General features: G+C 41.2%; 1 protein-coding gene and 1 long non-coding RNA gene across 2 annotated transcripts in view; one reads left to right on the top strand and one right to left on the bottom strand.

The window, feature by feature from the left end:
* scn5lab (sodium channel, voltage gated, type V-like, alpha b) overlaps window positions 1-11852 on the bottom strand; it is a 195832-nt gene that overhangs the window by 150122 nt on the left and 33858 nt on the right. The window contains exons 2-3 of the mRNA XM_070435664.1: window positions 7914-8222; window positions 4885-5003 (exon numbers count right to left, since the gene is read on the bottom strand). Of these exons, the coding sequence (XP_070291765.1) occupies window positions 4885-5003; window positions 7914-8180 (386 nt within the window). The 5' untranslated portion in view covers window positions 8181-8222. The remainder of the gene's footprint in view (window positions 1-4884; window positions 5004-7913; window positions 8223-11852) is intronic.
* Window positions 1-11852, top strand: part of LOC111953619 (uncharacterized) — a 48543-nt gene that overhangs the window by 30471 nt on the left and 6220 nt on the right. The window lies entirely within an intron of this gene.

The following is an 11852-nucleotide window of genomic DNA, read 5'->3' as shown; positions in this document are numbered from 1 at the left end:
GTGGGGGAGCAGCCTTCCTACATTGTGTTGGTGGGGGAGCAGCCTTCCTACATTGTGTTGGTGGGGGAGCAGCCTTCCTACATTGTGTTGGTGGGAAAAACAGAACTAAAGGCAGATTCAGTCACTTCCTGGCTTCCAATGGATGATGGGTAACTGAGTGTCATAGCTACAGGGACCATCAACATTCCAATACCGTTCCCATAACTATGGATACCTTATACAATGGCCTTGGTGACTACAGTAAAATCCCATTCCTATGGGGGCTTCCCGAATCCTCGGAGAAAAGAACATGGTGTTGTTAGGTTGTGATTTACAGCATCACTTCATCATTTCGGRCGCCCGCAGTGGTCTAAGGCACTACATCTCAATGCAAGAGGTGCCACTACAGTCCCTGGTTCGAATCCAGGCTGTATCACATCYGGCCATGATTGGGAGTCCCATAGGGTGGCGCACAATTGGCCCAGCATCGTCTGGGTTTGGCCGGGGTAGGCCGTCATAGTAAATAAGAATTTGTTCTTAACTGACTTTCCTATAAATAAAGGTTTAAAAATAGAACAAGAAAACACTGACTGAGTTTACCAGTAACCATCCAGTCTATACAACCTAACAGTTAAACATTCCAGTCTATACACAACCTCAACCATAACCATCATGTTATAACATAACTAACAGTAACCATCCAGTCTATAGATAACTAACAGTAACCATCCAGTCTATACATAACTAACAGTAACCATCCGCGTCTATACATAATACGTCATCTGTTCAACAGCTAACCTCCATACATTAATACGCAGTTATCTCCTATGCAAGTCTATACATAACTAAACAGTAACCATCCAGTCTATACATACACTAACAGTAACCTCAGTCATTACATAATCCTAAACAGTAACCATAGTCAGGTCTAATAGATAAACTAACAGTAACCCATTCCAGTCTATACATAAGCCTGAACAGTACCATCCAGTCTATACATAACCTAACAGAAATCCGTCTATACATAAACCTAACAGTAACCATCCAGGTCTATAGATAAAGCGAACAGTAACCATCCACGTCTTATACTAACCGTAACAGTAACCATCAGTCTATAGATAACCTAAACAGCTAACCATTCCAGTCTATAACATAACCTAACAGTAACCATCCAGTCTATACATAACCTAACAGTAACCATCATGTCTATACATAACCTAACAGTAGCCATCCAGTCTATAACATAACCTAACAGTAACCATCCAGTCTATACATAAGCCTAACAGTAACCATCCAGTCTATAGATAACCTAACAGTAACCATCCAGTCTATATAATAACCTAAACAGGTAACCATCTGTCTATACATAACCTAACAGTAACCATCCCAGTCCTATAGAATAACCTAACAGTAACCATCCAGTCTATACATAACCTAGAGTAACCAATCCAGTCTATAGATAACCTAACAGTAACCATCATGTCTATACATAACCTAACAGTAACCACCTGTCTATACATAAACCTAAACAGTAACCATCCAGTCTATACATAAACCTAACAGTAACCATCCAGTCTAAAATACTAACAGTAACATCATGTCTTACATACCTACATAACCATCTGTCTATACATAACCTAACAGTAAACCACCAGTCTATACAAACCTAACAGTAAACCATCCTGTTTATATATAACCTAACAGAAACCATACCAGTTCTATATATAGGCCGAACCGTAAACCATCCCGTCTATAATAATGGATAACACCGCTGTATTGACAGTAACCATCCAGTCTATATAGAGTAAGGTCCATAGTAGATAACCTAATAACCAGTCTATAGATACCTAACGTAACCATTCCAGTCTATATATAGCCTAAGCAGTAACCATCCAGTCTATATGTAGCAGTAACCTCCAGTAATAGCAGTAACCATCCAGTCTATATAATAGCCTAACAGTAACCATCCAGTCTATATATACTAAAGTACCATCCAGTTATATATACCTAACAGTAACCATCCAGTCTATACTAACCTAACAGTAAACATCCAGTTTAATATATAGCCTAACAGTAACCATCCGTTATACATAACCTAACAGTAACCATCCAGTCTATACATATACCTAACAGTAACCATCAGTCTATATATAGCCTAACAGTAAACCATCCAGTCTATAGATTAACTAAACAGTAACCATCCAGTCTATAGATAACCTACAAGTAACCATCCAGTCTATAATAGACCAACAGTAACCATCCAGTCTATATATAACCTAACAGTAACCATCGTCTATATATAAGCCTAACAGTAACCATCCAGTCTATAGATACCTAACAGTAACCATCCAGTCTATAATACTAACAGTAACCATCCAGTCTATACATAACCTAACAGTAACCATCCAGTCTATACATAACCTAACAGTAACCATCCAGTCTATAATAACCTAACAGTAACCATCCAGTCTATACATAACCTAACAGTAACCATCCGTCTATACATAACCTAACCAGTAACCATCCAGTCTATAGATAACCTAACAGTAACCATCCAGTCTATACATAAACCTAACAGTAACCATCTCAGTTCTATAGATAATCCTAACAAGTAACCTCCAGCTATATATAGCCTAACAGTAACCATCCAGTTCATATTTAGCCTACAGTAACCATCCAGGTCTATAGATAACCTAACAGTAACCATCCAGTCTTACATAACCAACATAACCATCCAGTCTCATACATAACCTAACAGTAACCATCCAGTCTATACATAACTAACAGTAACCATCCAGTCTATATTTAGCCACCAGTAACCACTCCAGTCTATATATAGCTAACAGTAACATCCAGTCTTACTATAGCCTAACAGTAACCATCCTATCTATAGATAACCTAACAGCTAACCATCCTAGTCTATATATAAGCCTACAGGTAACCATCCAGTCTATTACATAACTAACGTAAACCATCCAGTCCTATATATAGCCTAAAAGTTAACCATTCCAGTCTATATATAGCCTAACATAACCATCAGCTATAGATAACCTAACGCAGTAACCATCCAGTCTATAATAGCCTAACAGTAACCATCCAGTCTATTACTATAGCTAACAGTAACCATCGCAGTCTATAATAACCTAACAGTAACCATCAGTCTATTATAGCCTAACAGTAACCTCCAGTCTATACATAACCTAACATAACATCCAGTCCCTATACATAACCTAAACAGTAACCATCCGAGTCTATACATAACCTAACAGAACCATCCACTTCTATAGATAACCTAACAGTAACATCCAGTCTATCATACCTAAATAAAGATAGATACCTAACAGTAACCTCCCAGTCTATAACTAACCGTAACAGTAACCATCCAGTCTATACATAACCTTACAGTAACCATCCAGTCTATACAATAACCTAACATAACATCCAGTCTAGTATGAAACCTAACAAGTAACCATCCGTCTATACATACCTAACAGTAACCATCCAGTCTATAGATCAACCTAACCTAACAGTAACCATCCAGTCTATATATACCCTAAACAGTAACCATCCAGTCTATATAATAGCCTAACAGTAACCATCCGTCTCTCCGATAACCATTACAGTAACCATCCAGTCTATACAGTAACCTAACAGTAACCATCCAGTCTATACATAACCTAACAGTAACCATCCAGTCTATACATAACCTAACAGTAACCATCCAGTCTATATAACCTAACAGTAACCATCCAGTCTATATATAGCCTAACAGTAACCATCCAGTCATATAGTAGTACCTAACAGTAACCATCCAGTCTATATATAGGCCTAACAGTAACACCAGTCTAACATAACCTACAGTAACCATCCAGTCTATATATAGCCTAACAGTAACCATCCAGTCTATATATAGCCTAACAGTAACCATCCAGTCTATAGATAACCCTAACAGTAAACCATCCAGTCTATAATAGCCTAACAGTAACCATCCAGTCTATATATAGCCTCAAGTAAACCATCCAGTCTATACATACCTAACAGTAACCATCCAGTCTATATATAGCCTAACAGTAACCATCCAGTCTATATATAGGCCTAACAGTAACCATCCAGTCTATAGATACCTAAACAGTAACCATCCAGTCTATAGATAACCTAACAGTACAATCCAGTCTATAGATAACCTAACAGTAACCAATCCAGTCTATATATAGCCTCAACAGTAAACCATCCAGTCTATGTAGTGCCTAAACAGTAACCATCCAGTCTATACATAACCTAACATTAACCATCCAGTCTATACATAACCAACATTAACCATCCAGTCCTATACATAACCTAACAGTAACCATCCAGTCTATACATAACCTAACAGTAACCATCCAGTCTATACATAACCTAACAGTAAAACCATCCAGTCGTATACATAACCTAACAGTAACCATCCACTGAGTCTATGAGTCAGTGACGGCTTGAGATGAAATCTGTTTTGGAGTACGACCTCTAAGATGAGTCTAATGCACATGAGGCAGAGGACAAGTCTAGTCCTGTGTAGACTCCTCTCATTCATTGATTTTGCGTAATAAAACAGCACAATACAAACTAATAGTGGGACTGACATTTTCTCTCTTCACTGGTAGTGAGAGACAGCAGGCAATACCAACGGCTCAATTCTGGGCAGCTCAGCTTCCTCCCCTGTCTCTATTTACCCCCATTAGTACACAATGTCAACATGATTACAAGGAAAATGACATGACAATCTAACTAGACAAACTGAACCAGAGACATTCTAAGGCTTTGGTTCCCTCCCAAATGTTGTTCAGTCTCTGCTCATTGATTTTCATTTTGAAACCCTAAAACAGACAAGTGTTGGTGGAGCTGTGAGCGTTCCATCAGAAAGGATATGAGTGTACTAAAACCTTAATCGATGCTCTTCTAACAGGATGAAAGGGGTTAAAAATATAGAGTGCAGACGTGGCACTAAATCGGAAGATGGCCTTCCCTTTGTTCAGTACTATAAATGTCTGTGGAGAAACAGGAAGCGAGAGAGACAAAGAGAGAGAGGAATAACGTGAGAGAGAGGGGGTGAGGGAGATTGAAAGAGACAGAGAGATGCATCATGGTTAAGGGCAATATGGCATGGCAATAAACGTGTACAATAAACTTGCAGTGGCAACAACCACACACTGACAGTACATCCATGCACACACACATACACACACACACGCGCACACACGCGCACACACACACACACACACACACACGAACACATACACACACACAAACAAACAAAATCACTGATTACATTGCAAGTCCCCCATGCTGGTACTCGCTGCTCTGTAAAATGTCTTTACACTCAAAGTGTGTCCGATGTAGGGTTGCATAACTTTCCCAAAAAGCCCATCTTTTCTAGAAATAGTAAATTTCCTGCCTATTCCATCCTGATTCCGGGAATGTTATAACAGGGATTCGTGGAAAACCTGGGAATTTGGGGAAATTTACCAGAATTTTGCAACGCTAGTCCAATGTATTTAGACCTCAAAACAGACTCATTTCAAGATGAGTCCACATCCCAAGCCTTCATAGTCATCTGAAAAMATATCTTAAACTGTAGTTCATATAGTACCAACTAGTTTATCCACTCTCTCTCAGTCTGTCGGTGTGGGCTTGCATAGACCTATTGGATTATCAAATGGCCTGTGCCGGTTAAGGTAAACAATGAGAGGTTGGTTTGATTTGGTTTATTTGTTCCAATCCTCTACAAAACCTTTGGGAAATTAGCAGGAGCTCTTATCCTCTGGAGGAGAGGTAGGAGAAAGAGAAAGAGAGACAGAGAGAGAGAGAAAGAGATAGAGAGAGGGGGGCAGGAGGGATGGGGAGAGAGAGATTGAGGGAGAGTCAGAGAGACAAAGAGAGAGAAATAGAGAGAGCGAGAGAAGGGGGGGGTGCAGGAGGATGGGGAGAGAGAGATTGAGGAGAGTCAGAGAGAAAGAGAGAGAGAAATAGAGAGAGAGAGAGGGGTGCAGAGGGATGGGGAGAGGAGATGACGGAAAGTCAGAGAGAGGAAAGAGAGAGATAGAGGGAGGGGGTGTAGGAGGGATGGGTGCGAGAGAGATTGAGTGAGAGAGAGAGGGAGGGGGAGGCAGAAACATTCAGGAAGAGAGAGGAAAGTGAGGTGAGGACCCACAACTGTATCCAGCTGACATGTCCTCTATCCCCAGAACAACTATCTATCCCCAGAATAACTATCTATCCCCAGGAGAACTATCTATCCCCAGGAGAACTATCTATCCCCAAGAGAACTATCTATCCCCAAGAGAACTATCGATCCCCAGGATAACTATCGATCCCCAGGATAACTATATATCCCCAGAATAACTATCTATCCCCAGGAGAGCTATCTATCCCCAGGAGAACTATCTATCCCCAGAATAACTATCTATCCACAGGAGAACTAGCTATCCCCAGAATAACTATCTATCCACAGGAGAACTATATATTCCCAGAATAACTATATATCCCTAGGAGAACTATCTATCCCCAGGAGAACTAGCTCTTCAGACCTCAGCCTCCCTCTTCAAACCAACCAAAGCTCCAGACTGATGAATTTTGAAAGGCCAATTTTAAAACTTAGCACCTTAAAACCAGTACTCTAGCCTCTGTCCTTTTCACATACTGTACCGGTACAATTTCCACTCCCTGGGCAACTGATTAAATCAAATCAAATGTTATTTCCTCAATTGCTACACACTCAAATCACTTAAATCCAACTGATGCCACACCAACTACAGCCATAGCTGTCAGTTCAATTTGATTTATCCACCAGCTTAAAAGATTATTATTTACATCCTGGAATTCACGTTTTTCTCATCTACAGTCCTACAGTACACCCAGGGTTGCACATTCTTGTTCCAGCCCAGCACTAACACACCTAATTCAACTTATCAAGCGGCTTGGAACAAAAATGTGCCACTCTGGGAGGTATACTGTAATGCATACTGTATAGAATGACTTGATGAGGCACCCTCCAGTCTACACTGTGGGGGTGACACAAACCCATTTCAAAATTCTTATTAAGGAAGAAGGACTGTGTGAGAAACAGATAATGGTGGCAACAGTAAAACCATCTTCTGTCTGTCTGTCTGTCTGTCTGTTGTCTGTCTGTCTGTCTGTGTCTGTCTGTCTGTCTGTCTGTCTGTCTGTCTGTCTGTCTGTCTGTCTGTCTGTCTGTCTGTCTGTCTGTCTGTCTGTCTGTCTGTCTTCTGTCGTGTCTGTCTGTCTGTCTGTCTGTCTTTTCTGTCTGTCTTGTCTGTTCGTCTTGTCTGTTCTGTTCTGTCTGTCTGTCTGTCTGTCTGTCTGTCTGTCTGTCTGCCTGATCCTTCTATTCGTAAATCAGTCCTACCTTTTGCATCCTAAGAACACACACACGTGCAGATGAGCGCACATGCACGTACACACCCAAAAATGGGTATGGGGAATCCTTTCAACCTGCCTCAAAGGCCACAGAAAGTTTCCATTAGGACGGATGACACACACACACACACACACACGCACACACACACGCACACACACACATGTACACACACACACACACCATTTCAGAGGCTTTATATAAGGAGGGTCACTGTGAGTACACCAGAGATGTGTTTCAGAAGGGGAAATTGGTTCAAATGAATAAAAGAACACAGGAAGATGTTCCAGTAATTGGAATGGTACTAAAGAGGAAATCCTTCAAGGAGGTCCAATAGACAAAGGAAGCGATGTCAGTGATGATATAAGAAGTGACATGCTCTTAGAAACACATTTAACACAGGCATTCGAACACAAGTATAAGGACCCTTGAGAGAGACACCCACCACCTCACGCTCACACACAAACACACACCCACACAGCCTCTCTCATTCTCCCACCAACCATCAACCCCCAGTGCTCACTCTCTGGTTCTTGAAGTAGAACGGGTCAAAGTCATCCAGTGGGACGCCCACCAGGCCGGCGGGGATGTCGCCGAAGATGCGWGGCAGCTGTTTGCCGGCCTCCAGGTCGGCCCGGGGCCGGGGCAGCTCCACGTCTCCCAGGTCCTCTTGGTAGTGCTTGGTACGCCGGGCCTCCTCCTCAGCGATCCGCTGCTCCACGGCAGCCAGGGACTCCCGGGTGAACCGGTGCAAGCTGTCAGGACCCGGTGGTAGCAGCAGGGTGGCCATCTTCTCATCCTGAGTCACCTGTCCTAGGGTTGACTTCACCAGCTACCAGGGGGGGGAGAGGGGAAGGAAAGAGAGAGATAGAGAGAGGGAGAGTAGCGAGTAGGGAGGAGGTGATAGGGAGAGGGAGTAGGGAGGGGGAGATAGAAAGAGACAGAGAGAGGTAATCAACAGGGCAGTCACACAGGGGTATCACTCCTAAATGCAGACCTGAGTTAACATAGACCTCTTTCCTGCAGTCAAATAACCAAATCGYCCTCTTGTGGCCTCATGGGTGGAATGTTATTAATCTTTTTCATAACTTCATAATAAATAAATATAAATAAATATAAAATAAACATAAAAAATCTGGTGTTTCTATGTAAAACGCTTTTATTATATGTCAGTCTTTTGTGATGTACAGTCCAGTCGGAAACTATTCAGACCCCTTGAATTTTTWGATTYTGTTACAWTACAGCCGTATTTTAAAATGGATTAAATCGTTTTTTCCCCTCATCAATCTACACACAATACCCCATAATGACAGAGCAAAAACTGGTTTCTAGACATTTCTGCAAATTCATAAAAAAATATACAATTTACGTAAGTATTCAGACCCTTTAATCAGTACTTTGTTGAAGCACCTTTGGCAGCGATTACAGCCTCGAGTCTTATTGGGTATGACTCTACAAGTTTGGCRCACCTGTATCTGGAGAGTTTCTMCCATTCTTCTYGGTGGTTCCAAACTTCTTCCATTTAAGAATGATGGAGGCCTCTGTGTTCTTGGGGACATTCAAAGCTGCAGAAATGTTTTGGTACCCTTCCCCAGATCTGTGCCTCGACACAATCCTGTGTCGGAGCTCTACGGACAATTCCTTCAACCTTAGGGCTTAGTTTTTGCTTATATAGACCGGCGTGTGCCTGTCCAAATCATGTCCAATCAACTGAATTTATCACAGGTGGACTCCAATTAAGTTGTAGAWACATCTCAAGGATGATCAATGGAAACAGGATGCACCTGAGCTCAATTTCAAGTCTCATAGCAAAGGGTCTGAATACTTATGTAAATAAGGTATCTGTTTTTTCTTTGTAACACGTTTGTAAAAATGTCAAAAAATACAGTTTCTGCTTTGTCATTATGGAGTATTTTGTGTAGATTGATGAGAATCTTTAAAAATTAAATCCATWTTAGAATAAGGCTGTAACGTAACAAAATGTGGGAAAAGTCAAGGGGTCTGAATACTTTTCGTGTACAAAATGTAATATTGGGATGCAAACTCAAAACGTAATACATTTTCAACTCTATATCTGACATGGTACAAGTGTCTTATTTTCTTTAAGCTCATAACCATGTGTGTGAGGTGTATACTTTTGTTTCAAAATAGATTTGTTTAAGACTATCAAGAAACACTGTGTGACCCTGATTTAGCCCACTGCAGCGAAAGGTCCTATTTGGTTGCTATTGTAATGTACAGATAGACCAAGCTTGGGGGGGTTATCATAACGAAACGGTTGTCATTGTCATTGATATTGCCTCCCCTTCACTCACATCATCACTTCAGCCGAGGACAGTTATTCTGTCGCCAAAATAGATTGTGGCACTATTGTGTTAAGCGTGGTGTGGGTGTGTACTGGTGTGTGTGTGTGTGTGCGTGTGCGTGAATGCCTGTACGCGTGTTTGTGTGGGTGCACAAACTTCCGTGCACAAACAGACTATGCCATCTGTTTTGTATTCTAATTGAATGATTGGACAGGCCTCATTTTTCATCCATTCATGCGTTTCTTCACGTTATTCCTTGTGAGAGTCCACATCAAAAGAGCACCTGATGTCCCATTACCTCAGCTTACAACCTCAGTCCATCAGAGTCTGGAGACTTATACAGTCTTTCAACCAGGTAGCTACCTGCTYACTAGAGAATAAAATATCAAAATAATCACTGTAGCCACTTTAGACCTGCCTAAGGCCTTACCTATCCCATTTCATATTAATGCAGGCTCAGAAGATGACAACTTCATTGAAAATATAGACTATTTGGTAACACATCCCATGAAAAACATTTTTCATATAATGCAAACACATTCATAACGTCTTATATTAATGCACTACATAGGTGACAATAACTGCTCATAAAGTGTTACTGAATGTTTTTAATCAGAAATCACTTTCTGGGTCAATAACCCCATGAAGAAAATCTATAAAATGCAGTACTTCAATGAGTGTCAACCGTACATTAAGATATTATACATGTTATACAATATATCAGGCCTGACCTGCATTAAAGCCTATGACATAAATATCCCCTCGTGTTTTGCAGCTTTATAAACAGGTTAAATCAATCTGTGTGTGATTCCATGGCCTTTGTGTGGCCCCCTGCGCCTGTACACCATGCATGTGAAGTCTCGCCTTTTACTTCCATACCATTTCAGCTATTTACTGCCCCGGACCCTGATGCAACGGACATTGTGAAGGGCTGAACAAAACGCCAGTACGCTTGGGTTGCTTTTCTCTCTCTCGCAGCATAATCTCAACCAACTTTGCGTCTGCCTTTGCTTTGACAGAATTCTGCCTCTCTCATGTGTCCATGTTTTCACAACCAGCACTGGTTATTCCCATGTTTCTTTTCGATACCCATTTTTATAACCTATATAATTATCTTAGTAACCACCAGTACAGGATTCATGTGTATTTGGGAAAATATTAAAGATAAAGATAATTCAAAGAGTTAATAATGTATTGTTGTGTATYATAAATTAAATTGTTAAGCATGTGCATGTACAGTGTAAATAAATGGACGCGTCAGCTTCTAATGCTTTGTAGTTATGGAGCCCAGAGATGCTATCTGAAGAGACAAGACACCTAACGGAGCAAAGAGAATAGGGACCCCAGACTTGGATATCCTGATAACACATCAACATTGACGCAGAATGACTGTACTGTTCTGTACTGTACATTCAACACAAGAAACAAATGCACGGCTTATTTACTTTCTCCTGTCATTTCTCAGGTCTACATTTAGAAACAAAGGGTTCCAAAAGGGTTCTTCGGCTGTCCCCATAGGATATCCCTTTTTGGTTCCAGGTAGAACCCTTTTGGTCTCCATGTAGAACCCTCTGTAGAAAGGGTTCTACATGGAGACCAAAAGGGTTCTACCTTGAACCAAAAAGGGTTCTTAAAAGGGTTCTCCTATGGGGACAGCCGAAGAACCCTTTGAGGTTTTAGATAGCACTTTCTTTTTATAGTGCAGTAAAAAAAAATATATAGTACTGTGTATAGGCATTTGCGTAACAGGCCTGCTATGTGTGATTGTGTGCATGCAGTCATCACTGACTCTAACATCACAACACGAAGCCAAGCAGACGGGAGAGCCAGGGTCAGTAGTCACCAAACGGACGAAAACGATTTGAAACGGGGAGGGCCTACTTGGACTCATTCAATAAAAAACACTCATTTTCAATTTCTGTTGCAAAACATTTAAAAAACGTGCCCAAATACTGTGTGTCCAATTAACTTAATGTATTATTTACATTGATTGTCACTAGTGCCTGGTGGTCAGGGCTGCCTTTGTTCCCAACACAAATCAGAGACCTGGTAACCCTGGTAACCCAATCACAGGTCACCCCCAAGGAGGTGTCAGAGCACAGACACAGAGAAAGACACACACACACACACACACACACACACACACACACACACAC

Source organism: Salvelinus sp. IW2-2015, linkage group LG27 (genome assembly GCF_002910315.2).
Source record: "Salvelinus sp. IW2-2015 linkage group LG27, ASM291031v2, whole genome shotgun sequence".
Taxonomy (NCBI): Eukaryota; Metazoa; Chordata; class Actinopteri; order Salmoniformes; family Salmonidae; genus Salvelinus; species Salvelinus sp. IW2-2015.
This window is presented reverse-complemented; position numbering and strand designations above follow the sequence as displayed.